Raw genomic sequence first — 21,343 nt, forward strand, 5'->3', positions numbered from 1 at the left:
GCTTCTCCTTTTTTTTTTTAAGATGGGGCCTTCATTATATCAGGACTATAATATGAATTATTACTGCTATGGCTTCTTGACTGTGTCTCTCTGTCTTTGACTCTTTTTCGATGCCTGTCGTGCAAAAGCATCCATAAATGTTGTTATCCCACCAACAGCAGCAGCGCAACAACTTATGAAGAATTATTAAGAAATATAGCTGTAGTGCAAAGCCGGTTTCACACCTTGTTTGTTCTGTGCCATCTGAACCATGGAAAAGTCTCACCATTACCTCACTACAAGAATACAGCAATTGCTCTCGGGTGTGGACCAAAACAATCAGACACAGACATTGTTAAGAGGGTGGTCTTGGCACACTCTCGGTACCACAAGAAGCCCTCTGCATTAGTTGGGTTGAACCAGAGTCAAATCGTGTTCTCACTCCAAATACAGCAGATGTTGATACCCCATGTATGTTTACTACAGAAGAAAATCCTTTCCCGCACCAAATTTCGTGAACGGCATAGGAAGATTGCTACCATGTGGCTTGTGTTGATTAATTATGGTTTGATTGAAACTATGCCATATGACACACTACCAAACCAAAGGGCAAAGCGACAACTCGTCCCTTGATTTGGACAAAATCAAATGCACTTGAAAAGGTTTGAAAAGAACCTAAAAAAAAAAAAAAAAAAAAAAAAAAAAAAAATCAAACAGCCAATTTTCAAATGCTCACTCAAATGCAAATGTTACTGTATGCTAACACCACTTTGTCAGAAAATCCTGGAGAGAACTTGGTCAGAACTGCATAAACAAGTGTTATTCTTTTATACGACATGTTTTTATCCATTGATCCAGCCTGGTTAACTAATAGCTACCCTTTGAGTTACAAAGAAATGGGCTAGTGGCTTCAGAGTTAGCCACATAGTTGCATGGATAAGAGGAAACAGGATGCATTCCCAAACTATTCAAGGAGGGCCCTACCCTACCCTTCATCTTTTCAAACATTTTCAAGCTGTTCCCGCATGTGCACACACACTTTTCACCGCAAGTGCACTCAACCCATAGTTACAGGAGATTAGTGGAAGAAAGGACACATTTTCACAAAGAACCACAACATGCCTGAGCTGATGCAAGATCTGAGCTTATGAGCTTATGCAGCTTATGCAGACAGCCCATGGGCAACTCAGTGTTGCATCATTAGGCCCATTTAAGGATACTGAACACCTGATTTTATAGACATATATGTATAGCAAACAAATCATCTTGGAAGGCCTACAGTATGTTCAATTGATGATGTCATCAATTCTTTGATAAATTGACCACAATATGGTAGATTTTTGTAATTTTTGTAATTGCACTGGTTGCATGGAATACTAATTATGAACAATTAACATGTTAATACAGGCAGAATATGCTATCTCATAAAAGACTGTTTTTTTGTCAATGTTTTAACACCTCTGAGGAATCAGAGCACCTCTGAAATCAACCAACATCCAGCTTACATTATATAACCCTAGCTCGTCTTGACACATATTGTTGTTAATGCGTCCCACCATCCTTAAATGAGTTGCTAAACAACAATAGTTTAATACTAAAATACTAAGACATCAGCTAATAACTAGGGTTTAGCCTTATCAACATGTGCCTACATACCATTCTTCCTCCAATGCAGCAGGAAAGGGTCTATTCTAAATAGCAGAAGTATGAGTGTGTGTGTGTGTCTGTGTGTCTGGGAGGGGGGGCTCTCTGACTGTGGTCCAACAGATCACAGAAAACCACGAGAGGGGGTGTGTGTGTGTATGTGTGTGTATGTGTGTGTATGTGTGTGTGCGTGTGTGTGTGTGTGTGAGGGGGTGGGGGTTGTTGTGGTCGGGCAAAACATGGAGCAACATGTCTTGTTATCTCTCCGCTAATCTCTCCCTCTCTGTCTCTCTGTATCCCCCACATGGCAGCTGTCGTGCATTCTTACTCCTGCGTCACGCGACAAACCCAAAGTTTTTCTATTAGTATCACAAGACATAACAGGGGACACGTACGTCAATGAAGGAGTGAAAACTTGGCATCATGAAATATTGCGTCACTAAAGTTCCTGGATGTGTCCTGTCACAACAACTAATACCCTTCCTGTGCTTTCTGGAGCATGCTCAGAGCATGCCCCCTTGTGCCCCTCCAGCTGGCCCCCCAGAAGCCTGTTTCTATCTGCCTGGCCAGCCCAGCCATGACTCAGCACTGACTGACTACACCACAGCACACACACACTCACACACACGCACACTTCCTTTCGCCATATCCCTCTGGGGTCTTGGCTGTCTCTGTTCCCATGGTTTTCCCTTTCTTTTCATCCCTTCTGTCCTCTAGCAGGGGGATCTGCAGATGTGTCTGAATTCATCCTTCCTTCCCTTTTTACCTTGATGGAAAAAGCTAAAGGGGGTGGGGGGTGGAGGGGTCACATGTTAGTTTCAAAGGAAAAAGAAAGGTCAAAATACAGTTTTGAGTCTCTTCTCCCTGTTCCCTTTCCTCTCCTCCTGGAGATCTGACCATGAACATGGAATTCCCTTGTTACAGGGATGCACCAAAAACACTTTTTTCCAATGCAAAGGCCAATAATAAGTATAAAACGTTAAGTACTAATCTGTACTGTATACCATTACCATGACGCTCACTGAAATCGGCCCATTAGTTTGGGACAAAATAAGTTTATATAATTTCTCCCTTTTTTCTCACCATTTGAAAAATACAGTGTGCCATGAGACAAAATTAGAGAAAATTATAAGTTTGTTTTATTTTCGACATGTTACTCTGGACTGGTCATAGATAAAATCTCTGATACCGATAATCAATTATAGCCTGGAATCAGTGCATTTTTTTTATGCATTTATACATTTTTAAACTTTTATTTCAGGGCTTTTCTGTTTTGCTGGACAGTATGCAGCAGAGAGCATGGGCCAACAGAAAATAATGGTCAACAGCCCAATTTGAAACCACTAGGCTGAGTTGCAGCTACATGGAAAATGTTGTAAACTGAGCAACAGAGCAACAATGCATTCCCCCCTTTCTACTTAACCTCACTAATCTGCTCAACTCTTCCTCGACTACTTGCAGTCTTCAATGTGACACACGCATACACACCAAGTGCTATCTTTGTCTCTCCAATGTGCTTCACAGCAATCTCACACTGTCTTCCAATACCATCAACACTACAAGCAATTTGAGAAAATGGTCTGCAAAAGTCTATTTGTTTTGTGCTGAGGAACTGGAAAAGGACATCATGGCTGACACTGACATTAGTTGCGAGTTTGTTGGCAAGAAAAACTGCAGTGTAACTTCCGAGCAGAGCTGCTTGTCAGCAACAAGTCATATGCTATTGTTGATATGCCCCACCTATGTTAAATCACTGTTTCAGCTGGAAATCGCTTAGGATAAATTGGCAAATGGACAGTAAATGGGTGTCTGCTATCTAACTCACAGTAGTTATCCGGAACAGCTGCTTGACATTGTCATTATGGGACAGATATAATAAACACAAGTCTCAAACAGGTGCTGTAAAGAAACAGTGTGCAGGGAAAACAGAAGAACATAAACTGACATTTAGAAGCACACAAAAGAATCTGTTCATCTGAATCTTGGAAAAGCGCTTCCTAATGTACTAAACGAGAACCATGCACTCCTCTTGTGAACTTTGGGTGTAGTAATTTTGGCTCTTCTTGCAACTCAATCAATTCAAAATGTAAGCTGGGGCTGTGATTCATCTATTGATAAATTTGTTCTCTCTGATTTCCTACCAGTAGGCTTACATGTGCCTTTTTGAGTACATTTTAAAATTTCAGAAATAAACCTGTTTCATTAATTTGATTAATCAAAAAATAAATTAACTACAAGCCAGGGCAAAAAAGTAATAAAAGAAGACCACAAAATTCTACCACCTCTCATAACACGGTAATTCATTGCTAAAACCGATTTTAATCAACAAGGAAACAGGAAGCGCGAAAGACGCCCGTGAATTGATCTTGTCAACATGAGTAACCACTGTGGTCTTGAGTGCTCTGGTCTCGTGTCAGCTCACTGAGTACTTATCAGTAAAGTCAACCCTAAGACATTCAAGGAGTGCGGCTGGGAAACATACCAATATTATATCAATACTATGTTTTGGGACAAGATCTCGTCTGACATTTTGGATACTATAATGGTATAAGTGTTGTTGTTTATTTTTTAAATGCTGCATTACAGTGCATGGATGCAATGTCTGACTCTTCTAGCTGGTCTGTGATTTGATTATTTATTTAATCATCACTAATGATTGTTTATCAAAAATTTAATGTGTGTAAACATCTAATGCAAGCACCAATAGTCATCCCCGCAATACCGTCACAATATGGATATCGTGGTATTCCATATCATGAGTCAAAGATATCGTGACACTTTATTTGATCTTATCGCCCATCCCTGCTTGGGCTAATGTGCATGGCATGAAACTGTGGCATCTGTGGGCTCAAATCAGGCGCCCAACCCATGTGATATGCAGGGAACTGATGGATGGGAACTGATAAGATTTTATTTATATCAATTCCATCATCGAAGCTGCTTATTGGTCCGATTCTAATTGATTCCCTTATTGATTCCTGATCAATTTTCAACACGACTACAAACACACAGGCAGTGCCTCTGTATTCTCCTTTCTCCCAGTGTTCAAAATCCTACCGCCTATTCTAGCAAACCACCCTTTTTTCAGTCACTGGAAAGGAAAGATATGGTGGCATGGCTTGCATATTTTCTCGTACAACCGGGAGAAGGTAAAATACAGAGGGCATGCTTGCGCATCTCCTCTTCTCTGGTGCTAAAGCTTAACAAAAAAACTCCACGCCAGCATAGATAAAAGGAACTGATAAGTTCAGAGGCATACGATTCCCATTCTCAACTGATTCCTACTGATTATGATTCCAATCCCTAGTTGTATGCCATCCCCTCTCATTCTGCTCTTTCTTCCTCTCCTCTGACTACTATTTGAATAAGTAGCCAGATCTCCAAAACATGAGCATCACTCCTCCATTCTTAAGGAAGGATCTACCCGCATGCCCATAGCAGCCAGTGAACGCTATCCTGGCTATGGCCCACTGGGAGCAGAGCCAAAACACAGCTGCTTGCAACCAGCATTGCTGTCAAAATGCACACAGCCAAGCCGATGCCTCAGACTGTAAAGCCAACACCAATACTGGAGCAAATGGGCACAGACACACAGTTCATTTCCAAAGAAAAACAAGGTATTTATATTGGTACAAACACCAGAAACTAAAACAAACAGAGTGACTTTGGATGGGGAATTTATCAGTGTTGTTAGTGGAAGCCCTACTGCAGGGTCATCCTATTTATATCTCACAGGTTGGTATCAGCTCTCACACACCACTAAATTCTCCCTATGTTCGCCAGTTGGGACCAGCTCTTGTTCAAAGCCATGGACACACACAGACACAAAAGAGATTCTCAAAGATTGTGCAGGTCAAGTACTGGCTGTGAAGTGGCCAGTGTAGAGTATTTTTCTTAATCTAACACAAGGAGAAAAAATGAGTGAGAGAGAGAGAGACGTGTGTCTGTAAGCAACGTGGCTGAGAATGTGTGTGCACTCCTACATGCGCCCTTTTTTTTTCATTTCAACAAAAAGAGGATGTGCTCTTAATTATCCTCGTTATACAAAATGCACCTAACTCCAGAGAGAAGTTCCAGAGAAAAGGCAAAGACCTCAACCTCAGTGATATCTCTTGCAATAACCCACATCCTTCTGACCTTTATATAGCCCTGTCCTTATTACCAAGATCAGCCGGATCCAATCTGTTACTTACGACTCAATTAGTCTGCATGGCACTGAGGCTCTTCAAGAAAACAACGCTGTCTTTCCAGTAAACGAGGGCGAAAAAAAGAAAAAAACACAGCCACATGTGCGTAACAGAGGTTGGGATAAGAAACAGATTCCGTTACCACCTTTGAATTTTAATTCTCTGATTCACTGAATGAATCATGAAACTTGGAGGGGAGGGGGTGGGGAAGTGACATCTGAATAAAATTAAGTGAGTGAGAAGAGGGAGGAAGCTGCAGCCTCAGTCTTAGCTGTGGGGAGTAAAGTGATTAAGCAAGAAAAAGAGGCAGAGGAGAGAGGGCAAAAGTTGGACACACAACCTCTTGAGAGGCACAAGAAAAAGAGACAGACAAAAAGACATCTACAGAAATGGAAACAGAATGAGAAGGAGCAAGGAGGGCAGGAAGTGAGACAAACAGAGCGCGAGAAAGGTGAGAGCAGAAAAGACGGTGCCAGCTCGGTGGTGAGAGTCCAGGTGGCGGAGCCAGAGAGGAACAGAGACCAAAGGATTTGTGCTCCACTCTGCTCAGTCTGGGCAGCAATCACAGGAACAGGAAGCCCTGCCCTGCCCTGGCAAGCACCGACCAGTACATGGATGCATGCGTGCACACAAACACACACACATACACACACACAACATGCAGAAACAGACTCATGCACAAGTGAAAATACACTTTCAAAGAATTATGGGTAAGAAACGCAAGAGTGCAACCAAACACAAACATCAGGCTACACTATGCTAACTCTGTCAATAGAAAAAGGCGGCACTTCAAAAATGAATGACACCTCAGGTCCTCCTCCTCATTCTTCAGGTCTTTAATATAACATATTAAAATATTGCATCAGACACATGCTAACTCCATGCCAACTCTGTCAGCAGAAGAACAAGGTAACAAACTCCCTCCAGTGCAGCTACCCTTCAACACTGATAATAACAAGCAGAGCAGTACACTCTACTGCAGGGCAACAAGCCAGTTTTCTGGCTTGACCTGAAAGAAGACCATTCTCTTGTCTATGTGACCTGCCTCTATCCATTTGTGTTCATGTTTTGTGCTTTATCAAGATGTTGAAAAAAAGTCATAACCTGAAAACAAGCACACGCCGCTGAAAAGTGCTGATTTATTTATCACCTGACTGATCAACTGTTTAAAAGGAGAGGCCAACATGTAAAGGCTTGGGAGTTTTGCGTTTTGAGACACGGGACCAGCTGAGACTTTGTGTTCCTTTTTCTGTGAAGTGAGATGTGAAAGAGCTTTGATAACGAAGCCGAGCAGAAAGTGAGACGCATACCACTTACATAATTGAAGAACATATTGTAAAGGAGGAAGTAGTACTGAAACATGAGATAACCTCGGCCTTACTTTCCATAGCCCGAGGAAAGCATCAGCTGATGTAGGGAAAACAAGCAAGGAAAAGACTGTGGCCATATTACAGATAAGCTCAACTTCAGTCTACTCCAAATATATCAATAAAAAAGCCTATGGCCTATATTGCATATAACTTGTGCAAAAGTCTATGCTGACTGCATGACTCAAACAAAATGACTCAAGACAAGGAGGCAAATGTACATTTGCTGTCATCAGAAAAAAATAAAGCTGCCTATAAACTAAAGAAGTTTGATGCATGGGAACACGAAGGGGAAATTTGGCTATGATAGCATCTTTGTGGCTTCAAGAATATAGTTCAAGAAATCTCATAGTGTTTTGATTCTACTCTATTAAAGGGAGAATTATTTTGGCACAGTATGGCTGAGGCTGAGAATAACTAAACATGTGGTGTTACCGGTGAGTAGCAGCTATTAGCTATTAGTTAATGAAAATGAAAAATACCGACAGATCATTATATCAATACCATATAAGATATGGGCTGATATTTTTACATTTAGCTCTCTCTCTCTGTCTCTCTCTCTGTCTCTCTCTCTCTCTCCTTCTAGCTCTATAACTGCAACTACCCACTATTAAAAGAAAACAGGAAACAGCAAAAGCGATGAACTAGTGAAGACCTCTTTTTTATTTTGCATATGCAGAACGTGTCAGCAAAAGACCTTTGGGTAGACTGGGATTTTGTTTTGGTCAGAGCGTTTTCTAGCTTAGTCCTACTTTCCCACAACAATGCAGGCTCCGATGCAACACAATGCTGCTATTCTTAAGACCCACAGAAACAAGGCCTGGCTGCTCTCTGGCCATTTCCTGTGGTCTGGGAACGGGGAGGCAGGTTGGGAAAGAAAGCAAAACCAAAAGCCTGAGTCTGAGAGGGTAAGATGGAATTGTGCAGCGCTGGATTGGGCGAAAAGCATTACAACTCATGTGAGAGGGAATCCAACAAAAACTAAAAGTATGCTTCAGTGGAAAGCAAATTTGGAGTCTGTATTAAATTGGAACGGCTTATGATGCAAGAACCTTGCTCAATTGTGATACCGCACTTAACCAGGATGTGTCACAGTTTTGTGTTTGAAAGTTGGTAAAGACAAGAGGAAGGTGTTCCCGGTACTTAGATTCTCTCAGGGGTCCATTAACAAGCATCCATCCAGCTGTCACGCATTCTACCAATGACTAATACAAAGCTTCTCTGCACAGTCTGCAGTCTATCATTAGCCTTCTGAGACAGACCATGGCATGTCAAAGAAATGCTAAAATATAGGGCTTACTGAGACATAATGACAGAGGGAAAAAAAGACATGAAACAATGACAGAGGAGAGGAGAGCAGAGGAGAGCAGAGCAGAGGAGAGGAGAGGAGAGGAGAGGAGAGGAGAGGAGAGAGTTTAAGGGTTTATTTGGATGACAAGTTAAGGGAAAGTAATAAAATGGGGTCAACAGACTTCTCGGCAACACTGTAAGCCTTGTAGCTGAGTAACTACAAACCATGACAATAACTAATAACTAAAGTAAAAGTTCAGCAAACAATCCTCCCATTTGAATTGGGCCCGGGCAATACTGTCACGGTGAATTTAAATATGACATTTTTTGGTCAAATGGTCCCAAAATCACAATGAACTTGAGTCTCAGCCTGCTCACCAAACACCTCAATAACAGCCTTTTTTTGTTTATCTTTTTTGAGCTGAATGCATCACAGGGTCCTCATGTCCTAACTTCTATTAAAAAGAAAACACCAGCACCAATTGCTCAACAAGCTGAATAACCAAAAAAAAAAAAAAAAAAAAAAAAAAAATGCAGGCTACATGACCTCGGCTTTGAGGGCACTGCCCATCCACTGCGCCCAGCTTTCATGTGGCAATATTACGCAAATGGTGTTATTAATGCTAAAATTTCTGTCGACTTGGCTAATTTCAGCCCATTTATAGTCTAATTTAATTTTATGGCAACTGACAGCCTGGGTGCAATATAATTCAATGTTATATTTTATTGTCTCTCGATAGAATAATATTTTGATGGCATAATTAAGAGCAATTCTGTTGTCTAAATAAACAATAAAGAGCAAAATCTCACAAATTGAGATCTGAAACAAATTAGGGAACATTACTTGAAAATTGCATTTATTCATATCTAACTCTACAATGCAGTTCAAAGCAATGAACAATTTGCCTAGTGTGATTTTTGCATATATTAACTGACTTCATTACAAATGAAATAATTAATTAGTATTTCCTATGTTGCCTATGTCTAACCATAAGTCAGTGTACTGGGCACACTGTTAACACTGTTTGTAGCTTTCACACAACTCACAGTTAAATAAACAAAAAGAATTAGGATTGCCCACATTATATTAAAACGCTCACAGACTGAACATTAACTACCAAACAGTAAAAGTATGATCCTCAGCTGCTATGTCACTCCAGCCTGATCGTTACCGAGGCTCTCAAAAGCAGGCTTAGTTTCGAACAAGCTAAAAACAGCATTCCATCATTCATGACTTGGCCGAGTCAAATCAATGCAGCTCAGCCAATTCAAACTAGACTGTGTTCCAGTCCTATGAATACAACAGGCAACTCTATCTGAACTCTGCGAGCACTTTATGAATGAGTCATCCACTTTTATTATGTGTTTCTGACTGCTTCTGATTCACAAGGACACATGATAATGTTTAGGACATGAGATATGTGCGTGTGTGTGTGGAGGTGGGGGTGATTGACTCTTCTACAAAAGTGAATCACCTGCAGCCATTCAACCTCCCGAGAAGAATGATTCAGGAGCTCTTTTCAGGATTACAGCCAATTGTGTTTTAGTGTTCTTACTTACAAAATACGACTCTGGTGCACGGATATCTACTAGGAAGCGGTTTTTGGGTTCCAGTCTGTTACGACGGTAACGCTGGGCTTATATTTAAACAGGAACTGTCTGAAGTTACATGGTGTGATCCCATTTTTCTGCTTCGCAAGTGTAAAGCCAGGGAGGAGATAGGCTCTTTCGCATTTTCACTTCAACCCTCCACTTCCTCTCCGACTTAATGACTCCTCTTTCAAACATGCACACAATAAACACACCACACACAGCCACCTGATGCACTGTCTACACACGCATGTGAAACCTGGAGAAAATACTTCTAACTATAATGCAAACATGCTAGGTTTGTTTCCTCTCTAATGCTAGGTTGGGCTGTTTGGGAAAACAAAAAACAACCCGACCACATCCTAAATCCACAGCGCAAACGCACACAAACACACACTAATGAACTGCAACTGTAAAGTACGGCCTACAAGCACACACTTGTTTTGGGTGATATTCTCACACAGCTATAGCTAAATCTGGCCTATAATCAACATTCTTCCAATAACAAGAACAAGGGTATGCTGGATCTAAACACACACAAATACGCACATACCGTCTGTAATTATGGCTGCTTTGGAAAAATACACAAACATACCACACACTTATGCATGCACACAAACTTACTCCCATTATCTGCTATGTGTGTGTTTGTGTGTGCGCGCGCAGGTGAGTTCAGTCTGAGATTTCAGGCTTTGCTGGTTGTATGCGTGTGTGGCCTAATGCCTCAGTAAACTGCATTTCACAAACACACACTGCTTCGACGTGTGTTTCTCGCCATGCCCATGTTTAGGAGGCGCCCGTGTCACCGGCTCGCATCACGACATGCTTTTCCCCGAGGGGCAGGCTCCCTCTCCTCTATATTTCATTCCCAATGTGTCCCTGCTCTCTAACTTTCTTCCGTCTCTCTCCATCGCTCTTCTTTTGCAGATTAATATTTCTACCGATCAGCCAATTTATCTCCCACTGCCCCACATACCCTCATTCTCTCTCTTTTTCCTTTTCTCTCCTTCTCCCTCTCCCTGCAGGACCGTTGTGGGTCAGATCTCCTCCCTTGTGGTCACATCAGTGGATTTCTTAGAACCCCTGAGGCGAGCGGAAGCGCTGGCGACCGATAACATCTCAGTTAAAGACATGGAACCATGCGTGACACTGTCTGATCCACTGCTGATAGCCATGGCTGCAGACCACTACTTTTTTAACACTGCTACTCACTGCTCAGTCTGCAATGGCCACACACACACGCGCACACACACACACACACACACACACACACACACACACACACACACACACGCATACACATCACATGCTCCTAGAATAGGTTTGGTTAGGGCTGCACCAGCGCATGAGAAACTTCGCAAAAATGCAAAAGTGACAAATTTGATCTCAAATTTCCAAGAAGCTTCTTTACAGAGAAAGACGTTTTCTATGAAGAAAAAGTTTCCAGAACAATGTACTCTTGTGCTGTGTGCAAACCCCAACCATGTAATCAAATTGAGTGAGGGAAGATTTAACGTTAATGAAATGGTTCAATTACTCAACATTAGCACCTCACCCAGCCCCTAAGCGTTTAAGAATTTAAGTGCCAAAAAGTCTAATAAAATCATTAACATAACCGCCACTTTCCCACATCCATAAAATTTAGGCTTCATTTGTTTTTCGTCAACAGTATCTCACCTTACCTGAACCGTATATAGGCGCTACAGCATTCACATTCAGCTCTATATGGTGCAATTCACATTTATATTGGAATAAAAGAATTTCATCTTAGCAGCACTAAAATGAGCACAAATGTCCATAACACATTTAGTAAAGGAAGGTAACAAACCTCTTGTGAAATTCATTACACACACAGCCACATTCATGATTTTACCACCCAACCTGATTTTTGTAAGATAACGCAACCTCCAAATAACTAATTTGGGGTTTCTTGCCAGAAAGCCTGACAGAGTTAACAAACGTGCCTGCCACAGCATTCAGCACAACATTCAGAGAAGTTCAGCTGGCTGCCTTTAATTTCCCACACTAAAGGCTAGTCTTTCTGTGTTCTGTGCTGCAACCCAAGAGCCAGGCGCTTTTAAAAGAACGTAAGGTGTGATGACTGTCATATTTGAATGATCAAATCAACCCAAGACCTAACCTCAGCCCATTGGTGTGATGTTGGTGTGTTGTTCCTGAACATAAATACATGACCGACAGCAGCGGTTTTGATATGAATTTAATTAGAAATTTAGTACAACCGCACTATACTCATACTCCTTCTGTATCTCTTATGAAACAGGCGAGGAGCATCTTGAATAAATATCCTAAAGTATGCCTTGGGTTTAGTCTAGCCCCCCAACACACACACACACACACACACCGGTTCTCATGTGTACAGACACACATACACAGAGGACATGAATAGATATGAATACCCCCACATACACTCCTGTGCTCAAGCATACACATGCACATGACATACAAATACAAATGAATCCCCAACACACACACACACACACACACACACACACACACACACACATTATTGACTTGATTTACTGCTACACAACACTGGATTGTGAAACAAGTGGCTGTTCCCCATTTGTTCCTGTTCTCCATCCAGCTTTCATGAGGATGGCCAATGAGACGAGCAAGCGCACACCCACGGTGGCGCACGCTCACGGACACGCGCACCACATACTGTAGCTGCAAAATTTAGATTCACCAATGTAGACGTGCACATGCAGGCCGCGCTGCAGGCCGAGCACCCAGCTTCGAATGGCCGAGAGCTGGAAAAGCAGCGCCCTTTTAATTTCCCATAAATCAACCTTAATATTTCCAGTATCACCAAGTCTGATAAACAAGTTTGACATGGTGTTTATATTAATTGCGTCACTATCCTGGTGTCCAACCAAGGGATTAATAACCTTTAAACCGAGGAGTAACCATATTATTAGCATAAAGCTATAAAGTTGCAATAAGCACGTGCATCTTTTGTGCCAACTGTCGCTAAGCAACTGATGTAGAAAACCATGGCGGTGTTATTATTTCTCCTAGCAAACTTTACTCCATCGCCAAAAGTCTGCGCAGCATCGGAGTGGCTACGAAGAAGGCGCAGAGCCCTTTAAATTTCATCAGCCCCACATCCATGAACACATTTCGACGATTACAAACGAAAATTTGTAACGAAAGCAACCCCAAACTGCCGTGGCTCATTGTTGTTGTTGTTTTTTTTAGGGATATCCGACATGCATCTGAGCGGAGTTTTGTTTTTTTCCTGTGTAAGCACATGGAGACAACAAGAGTAAACTGTTGACAGGCTCGGTTTTGACAACATACTCACGTTCTCCGTTATCTCGGATGGGCATCCACCACAGCACGACGACTAACCAACAAGTTGGACTTCGCATAACGGAAATGTGCTGGGAAGCATCTAAAGTAACTCAAAACGACGTCGGTGATGAACAACAAACATATTATTAGAGGAATACTTGCATGCTGTAAGGCTCTTCGCTTTCCCTCTCATTGTGAATGCATACAACTGCTCCTTTGCATAGAGAGGGGGGGAGAAACTTTCAGGAAGGAAACTTATACGCGGAAAAAAGTGGTGGCTCTCCTCATTTCCGCTGTCAAAAAAAAAAAAAAAAATGTGCCGCGGTCCAGTTGTGTGAAGTTAACGGAAATTCACGAGGCTACTTCCGCTTTGCCGCGCAAAACATCAGCCTTCCTAAATAAAGGTCCCGCACATTTTGGCTATGTTAGTATAACTTTCTGAATATCATTTTATACTAAAGCCACTGTAATTAATTTCGGCATGGGAGCCTTTAGACTCCATAAAGCCAGGCAGGCAAAAGCTCAGATAGGTGAAATGTGCCAAAAGAGAAGTCATTTTGACATTATGGAACATATTATCTTATTACTTTTTTTTTTTTTTTTTTTTTTTTTTTTTTAATTATTTTTTGCAGCATTTGCGGCTCGGGAATGACATAACCCTCTGAGAACATTTCCAGCCAATTTTGTTTCCCAAGAAAACTCCTCTCTCAATGTTTTTATGTTGACCCCAAGTTTGTCCATATTTATCCTTTGTGATAAGTAACACTAACATTCATTTTCGAGCACATCTACCATTTAAGACAGCAAAATCTTCCAGGTAATTTATGGCAAAATGTCTTAGTAAACTTTGAGTACGTAGACTCGTGCTTTTACTTTGAAAGCAGCGGACCAGAAGCCGTCTGGCTGCTCTTGGTTAATTGCCGTGCCGTGGCTCACCTCCCAAGTGACTCGCCGTGGTCAAGTATGTGCACGATGCGAAACTGTCACGAATGCTTGCAACAATACGCCTGATACAGACGGTTTGACTATTTTGTGCATGATTTACCATGAAATTGCTCTGCTTATTATTACTCGTGGTCCTGAATTATTCACACTGGTGTCATCCCATCTCTCTGGGCTGGCCGAAATGTTTTTGCATCCATTGTGTAACAAACTAGTAAGCCTTCCAAAAAAAGAGCAGATGCATTTACCTTGCTCCCAGTGCAGCTCTGCAGACCACAGAGGCCTAACGCTGTGCGGTGTATGTCTCAGTAAATAAATCAACTTTATTAAGTGTGCCCTCTTAGGTAATCATTATATTTCAAGTGCTTACTTTTGGCCTGTAAATGCAATAGGAATAGTTAAAACGCACAATTGACACAGACTGACTTGGCTAAAGGTGCTGGTCGGATAAATCATCTAACATCACCATAAAGTCTGCATTTCTGTCCCCCCTTCACCTGGCGTATAGGTGTGACCCAGTCTCGTGCTGAATGGCCCGGGGTGTCAAACATGAGGGCTCTGGGTCGCCAGGACAAGGCTGCAGGCCACTGACTAAAATTGTTACAGAGCGACCTCTGGTGATAGATGGCTAGAAAAATCACAAATGTGGCGCATGGTCTGGTAGGTCAATACAAATGATCTACAGTAAGTTGATGCGTTTCTTTAAAATGTTTTAACTGTCACTTCTCATAATCACCCATCGTTCTCCATCTAAAGTCTTCCTTTCAAATGTTTTGACAGGTAGAGACGTGTACTGGAAGTTGAGACTGCGATTAAAAAAAAACAAAAACAAGATGAGGCAATTACATTTAAAGAGTAACAGTGTTTATTTGTGTTTAAATGCTTCACAAAGATCTTTTCAAGGTACAGTCATTTCATTTCATTACAGTCTGTTAAGTATTAGTGGTTATTCAAAAGTGTTACAGATATGGTGTTACATATTATTGCAAAATGTTCCTAAAATCTCATGAGGAAAATGATGCACTGAGTGTAGGTGTGCATTTATGTTGCATCCCACATTTGGCACTCTTGAATAAAGACATAGGTTGAATTTTTATACATGTTGCTAATTTTACACATTCTTGAAATCCCTAAAATATTAATCAAAACTGAATGAAACACAGGGCTATCATCAGTAAATATAAGAACCCTCCCAAGGGGGACAATAAAATTGTTATTATCACAACCATGACTGTCAAAAACATCAATCATCAAAACATCGGTAAACATCAATAGCATGTCATCTCCACAGAGCTGATTTTTCAAAAAAAAAAAAAAAAAAACAATCCCAATCGTACCACTCTTTCCCATCTTGTCATTTATCTTCAGATACAAGCCCAACACACTCTAATAATAATAATAGAGCTGTGCATTGATGCAGGCTGGAGGAAGTGAGCCATTGTCACAAACTGATGAAGCTTTGGCTAGAAAGAAAAATGAGCCGTACAGTAGAAAATGAGAAAAGGAAGACAAAATCCTCTGTCACTGTGGCCCTGTGGCAATGGTCGCAAGTGCAATAACAGAGATAGAAAGAAATCATAAGGCACATATAAAGCAAAAATGTAAACTGTTATGATTGGATATAGAAACAGAAGTGATCATTTTACATGACCTATTTTGTAGAGTGCTGGTGTTACTGGACTTGAATTTCCAACATGGAATAACTAATATCTTTAAAGATACTGAGAGGTTTTACGCTCAGGCCTATATCAGTTAACAGTACACTCATTCAATAACATTCAGATGTCATACTTTATCAAATGTAACAAATCAATGGTGTGATAAAATATAAAACAATAAAGATATAATTTGAGTGTATATAATCTATCCTCTCTTAATATAAAATGAACAAAGAGTTACAAAGACAATGTAAGTGTTCTCTGTTCAAGGTTAAATAATTTCCTTTTTGAAACAGAAGTCAAAAAAAGGAGCAAGTGACAATCATTCACATGACACAGCATCATCTGGCTGTTGGCTAACAAGAGCTAAAAATACCAGAATGTGTTGCTCTTAGCGAGACATGTAGCTCCCACCGCGGCCCCCACTGCCTGTCGAGAGGATGCTCTCTCTGACATTAAGCACCAAAGTCCTCTGGGGTGAAATGTGCCCTAGTGGGAGTCTGGGGGAAGATCAGGGCTGGCTTTCCCCAAAGCACCTCCAAGCCCAAAAGCATCATCATTCCACTATGAGTCAATGGATTAAAAATGATCTTAGTGGTAAGATGATTTGCAGAAACCAAGCCCTAAATGGTAAATGAGACATATTCAGAACTGGCAGAATAATCTTGAATGTTGGCAGCGCAATAAAATCCAAGCATAGTTTGCTGTGCACTTGTTTTATCACAGGGCCAATTAAGGATACCTAGAGCTTACAATTGTGTATGTCACTGAATACATCTCCAAACAACATTTATCTGAATGTATTTACATCTTGCTGCCAAAACTGAGGAATTGTCAGCTGGGATATAGTTTTTAGTAACTTATTTAAGAGGTATTAAATCCAGCATTACACATTTTATGTTAGTCTTGGCAAACTTCTCTTAGCTCAGCTAGGAAAAAGTGTCTATTTTGTAGTGGCTTTACCTTTCTAAGATGGATGGTGTTAACAGTTTAGACAAACTGATTGATTCTCCTGTACCAGACAAGATCTACAATCAATCTCAGGAATTTTTAGTCTAATCCATTCTAGCAGTGACTCAAACTGCAGTTCGTTGACCTTCCGGCTGTGTTCAAAAAGTCTATATAATATTGTAGAAAGTTCAGAAAGGAATGATATAATTATGAGGTGGAAAGAAATGCTCTGACTCCAACACTTTACTGGCTTTGCAGCCACTCCACCCTCAGTTCCTCCACCTCTTTGCCGTACCAGTCGTGGAGCTTGGAGAAGCAGCCGGTACCCGGGGAGACGGGACTCTCCAGAGATGCTCCTCTTCTCCGAGGAGGCACAGGTGGAGGCCTCATACCATCCACGCTACCCCCACTGACACTGCCATTCCCAGAGTCTGCATTACCTTCCCAGGGCACATAGGATGAAGCCCCCTCCCCAAACCCATTAGCCAAGGAAATGGCTGGTTTAGTCCACGCTACCCCGTTCTCCTTGGAACCCCCAGATATGAGCTGTACCTCATCCTGGGGGTTCCGATGGGAATAGAAGGGGACTGGTGGAGGAGGGGCACTGGATGATGATAATGATGACGTAGATGAAGATGACGATGAAGAGGATGCTCCAGACCTGGACCGTGCCACCTGGTTTCGCCTGGAGGACTTGGCCTTGCCCTGCAGTCCTCCAGCCCCACCACATCCGCCTCCCGCAGCCTCCTGGATCTCCTCCAGCTGCCTCTCCAGCTCTTTCACCACCAGCCTCATGTAGTCAAAGCTGGCCCGGGACAGCGCCTTCACCCATGATTCCATAGCTGCTTGGTTCTCAGCAGCCATTTTGTAGACCCGGGCTTTGGCACAGTCAAACTTGATGGCGAAGGCGAACTCCTCAGCCGACTCGCACAGCTCCACGGTGCATCCTTCCAAGACAATGACACCGATGGGCTCGCGGCTCTCACGCTCCTCAAAGTAGAAGAGCATGTTGCCCTTGAGGACGAACCAGCGGCGGTGGTAAGCTGTGTTGCGCTCACCCTTTTTGAACAGGTAACCCGTCTTGTCTGGCGGTGAGTCGCAGGTGGCGTAGTGCGCCACACTACGTTCGTTCAGCTTCATCTTGCCTCCTCTCCCTCAGTTGATTTTTTCTTATCTGAGAAACAATATAAGGACAAGAGGTTGCTGATAAGTCCATTCCTAACTCATTTGTGTCTAATCAAACCAGCTGATGCAGTGTTTGGTCGGAGGGAAAACCTGCAGACTCTGGGCCTGTCATGACATAAGATTGCACACTACTGGTCTAAACACATGCATGTGAACATAATAAAAATAAAATGTGATACTTCATTGATCCCTACTGGGAAATAGGCCTTTTTATTTATCCCTCACTACAAGGATGTCAGTGCAGCCACAGAATAAGACTCTTGAAGCTGGCAGGGTTTCAATGTTTTGCTCAAGGACACTTCAGCAGGACAGATGCTTAGCAACACAGGCAGTCCCCATCTCCGCTAAGATACCCTGCTGCTTTCAAGGCAGTGCAATCACACTTATCCCTCTATTCTTACATTTGCCTCAATATTGTGCAGTCCAAATGACTAAGTAGATAGAACCATGCCAAATTCAATGAAAACTACTCATAATAAAAAACATGGGCTGTGCAAAGGAATACACGGCTGACTCACTGAAAATATATTCTGACAGAAAATGCAACCAGCCTGCTAATACAACAGGGAGAAATTCTTGAGTTAAAACCATGTTATGACCAGTGGGAACACTTTAAACCAGTGGCTCAGACCTTGCCTCTGTGCTCAGAACAATAATCCCATGTTAGTCCTTTCTTGAGATGGAGGAATAAAGTTAACTCTGCATTGGTGTACCTCTGTTTTCTCATTTAGCACAGTGTAAAAATGTATTAATGAAGTAACTGCTTTGCTTTGTCTCACCTAACACTTTGAATTGTTCTTGTTCAGAGCCCAACTTGTGTTAACAGAGGCTCAGAGCTAAAATATATATTGTGTACACATTTCAGAAGAGTACGATTGCACTTACCTGTCTATCTCATATCCAGCATTTGTCTCCCACTCCCCCTCCTCACCATTGGAGCTCACTCACAGCTCAACATGTCTCCATCTTTTCTTGTCTGAGGGCTGGAAAAACAAAATGTGGCAGGCGTTACAGCGATTTTCCCCACAAATTGCAGTCCGTGGATTAGCCAGCAACGACGGCAAACGAGCAAAGAGATTGTGGCCTCATTTGTTGCCCAAATCTGAGTGGAAAAGACGAGCAAGTCCACATGAGAAGAGAGGTCAACATGCAGAAGGGGAAATTTCAGATAATTTCAGAGGCAAAGCGTGTTGCAGTATTTTTTTCCCCCTCTCTGAGCAAGCAAAATCGTATTTGGAAGAAGTGAGTCACTCTCCACCGGAGCAGGATCGGGATTGGGCACAAGCTTTTGACACATCATCACTTTGCAGCATTTTGCGGTTTTTATCTCAGGCTACAGAAACAGAAGGCCAGAAAATGATGCACTGTCTGAGACGTGAGATTAACGTGAGACAACAAAGGGTCTGTCTGTCTGTCTGTCTGTGTCTGAACAAAAGCCTAGCAAGACGCTGTTTGTCTGCATGTCTGTGTGACTGTCTGTAGCCGCGTTAGCAAACAAAAAAAAAAACACAGTCTTTTAAAATCCAGCGTCAGCATTTTACAGCCGGGGATAGTTCACCAAACCCTGGAGGACTAGCTCGCTGTTTGACCGACACTGTAAGTAAATTCACCACCACACGTAATGCCGGACATTACTGTGTCAAGTGCTGCTTCGTACCTGCGGCCAAAGACGTTTTCCCTGCCAGAGGTTTTCTTCCCGTTTTTTGCTTTGTGTCTCTTCCTTCCACGGGCTTCCCTGTCACGTGATCACCAGTGAGGGCACGCACAGTGTGTGCGCGCGGTCAATTTGAATGGATGTTTTGTACATTTCATTATTAATCCCTTCCTTCCTTCCTTCCTTCCTTCCTTCCTTCCTTCGTTCCATGTACTAAGTATTATTGCTTACTTTTAACCCTATTTGTGAAACTGCCACTATCATTTTAATTTGACAACATTGGCTGCTGTTCAAATAGAATAGAATAGAATAGAATAGAATAGAATAGAATAGAATAATTGTGTGGAGCTGCTGACTAATAAAATATAATGAAAAAGAGCAAAAGAAAATCAACTATCTGCATTTTTCTTTAAGCTTTATTTATCGAGGCAGAGCTCACTTCAAGCAAGAGCTGGACAATATGTTGATATAGTGATATGAAACTAGACATCGTCTGGGATTGTGGATGTTGTAATATTCTGGTGCGTTTGGCTGGCTTGAAAGGCTGCGTAACAGTAAAAAGGTGCAGTTTTCTGAAGTCTGTTCTAGGTGTGCTGTTATTTGCCTCTACCTGCTTAGTCATCGTATCCACATTACAAATGACTGTCAATCAAAAAACCTTTTTGATTTTTCTGATTTTTCTCTCTGATTTTGTCCTTATCATCCAGCCCGGCTTCAAGCTCATTTTGGATTCATACCAGTATAAACATTCACATCTGGAAGTCTTCTAACGCAGTTAAGGGTTGGCTGCCTAGCTCTAGGGCACCTAAGACTGAGCATTACCAGAGACAGTCACTGTGGCATTGTTCATTCACTGTCCCCATCCAGGCTTTCCTTGCTGATTTCATGGGTTCAGGGAGTTGAACCAGTGACCTTCCAGCCTTAGGCGTGCTACTCGACTCTCCAGGCTGCTGCTGCCCCGACCCTCTATCCCCATCCTTCACTTTTATGGCACTAACAGCTGCTGGCGGCCTGTATAATGCATTTGACTATGACAAGCCACTATTAATTCATCAGAATATCTTCTGGAGACAGCCGATGGCCTTTGGCACTGCTGGTCTAGTATCTCATCACACTAATCTTCAATTAACTGATGCAGCTGCTGATGCTGTTTGATGTATTTTTCTTTCTGAAAGGTTTGCTTGCACTGCCTTTGGTATCTTTGATAAGTGTGATGCTCTTGCAGTCAGTTTAATTTCCTCTATTTGACTCCCAGTTCACAGAGTCCTGACATCAGACAGGATTAATTTGTAAAAGGACATTTCATAATAAAGGAATTTCAACATCAAATCAACAGTCTGTACTCAAAATCATTGTGCAGTTCACATTAAAGCTCACAAAGTACATGTAGAGACACCAGCGTTAAGTGCAAAGTGTTTACTTCTCACATGTTATTTTCCAACAGTTTGTGGACATCACAACAAAACATCACTGACAGATTTTTGAGACATTCCAGTCCTCTTTCAAGCTGATTCTTGATTGGTCCAGAGTTCGGTCATAAAAAAACAGTCTCTGAGTCCAGTGAGAACAAAGAGGTGGAGT

The 21,343-nt window shown here is 41.9% G+C and overlaps 2 protein-coding genes across 6 annotated transcripts in view; both read right to left on the bottom strand.

Moving 5' to 3' along the window:
* Window positions 1-13,656, bottom strand: part of sh2b3 (SH2B adaptor protein 3) — a 51,298-nt gene extending 37,642 nt beyond the window's left edge. For 2 of the 4 annotated variants that reach the window (XM_030060012.1, XM_030060011.1), the window contains exon 1: window positions 13,383-13,656. The gene's annotated coding sequence lies outside the window, so the exon portion shown is untranslated. Of the gene's footprint in view, window positions 1-1,635; window positions 1,676-13,382 lie in introns of those variants that run through there. The other 2 variants (XM_030060014.1, XM_030060013.1) reach the window with 2 other exon arrangements.
* A 1,505-nt stretch (window positions 13,657-15,161) lies between these two features.
* On the bottom strand, window positions 15,162-19,878 carry LOC115365168 (sesquipedalian-1). 2 transcript variants are annotated; one of them, XM_030060015.1, is made up of 3 exons: window positions 19,766-19,878; window positions 18,994-19,091; window positions 15,162-18,097 (listed from the first exon to the last, which is right to left on the bottom strand). In XM_030060015.1, the coding sequence occupies exon 3, from the start codon at window positions 18,061-18,063 to the stop codon at window positions 17,167-17,169; it is 897 nt and encodes a 298-aa protein (XP_029915875.1). In that variant the 5' UTR covers window positions 18,064-18,097; window positions 18,994-19,091; window positions 19,766-19,878; the 3' UTR covers window positions 15,162-17,166. The 2 variants fall into 2 exon arrangements, with proteins under 2 accessions (XP_029915875.1, XP_029915877.1); XM_030060017.1 differs by having other exon boundaries at window positions 15,162-18,092; window positions 18,988-19,091.
* Between the last annotated feature and the right edge of the window lie 1,465 nt (window positions 19,879-21,343).

The sequence above is a fragment of the Myripristis murdjan genome, chromosome 9 (assembly GCF_902150065.1).
Source record: "Myripristis murdjan chromosome 9, fMyrMur1.1, whole genome shotgun sequence".
Classification (NCBI taxonomy): domain Eukaryota; kingdom Metazoa; phylum Chordata; class Actinopteri; order Holocentriformes; family Holocentridae; genus Myripristis; species Myripristis murdjan.

Excerpts from the sequence above, each read along its gene's own strand:
- LOC115365168 (XM_030060015.1), bottom strand. The coding sequence starts at position 18,063 with ATGAAGCTGAACGAACGTAGTGTGGCGCACTACGCCACCTGCGACTCA.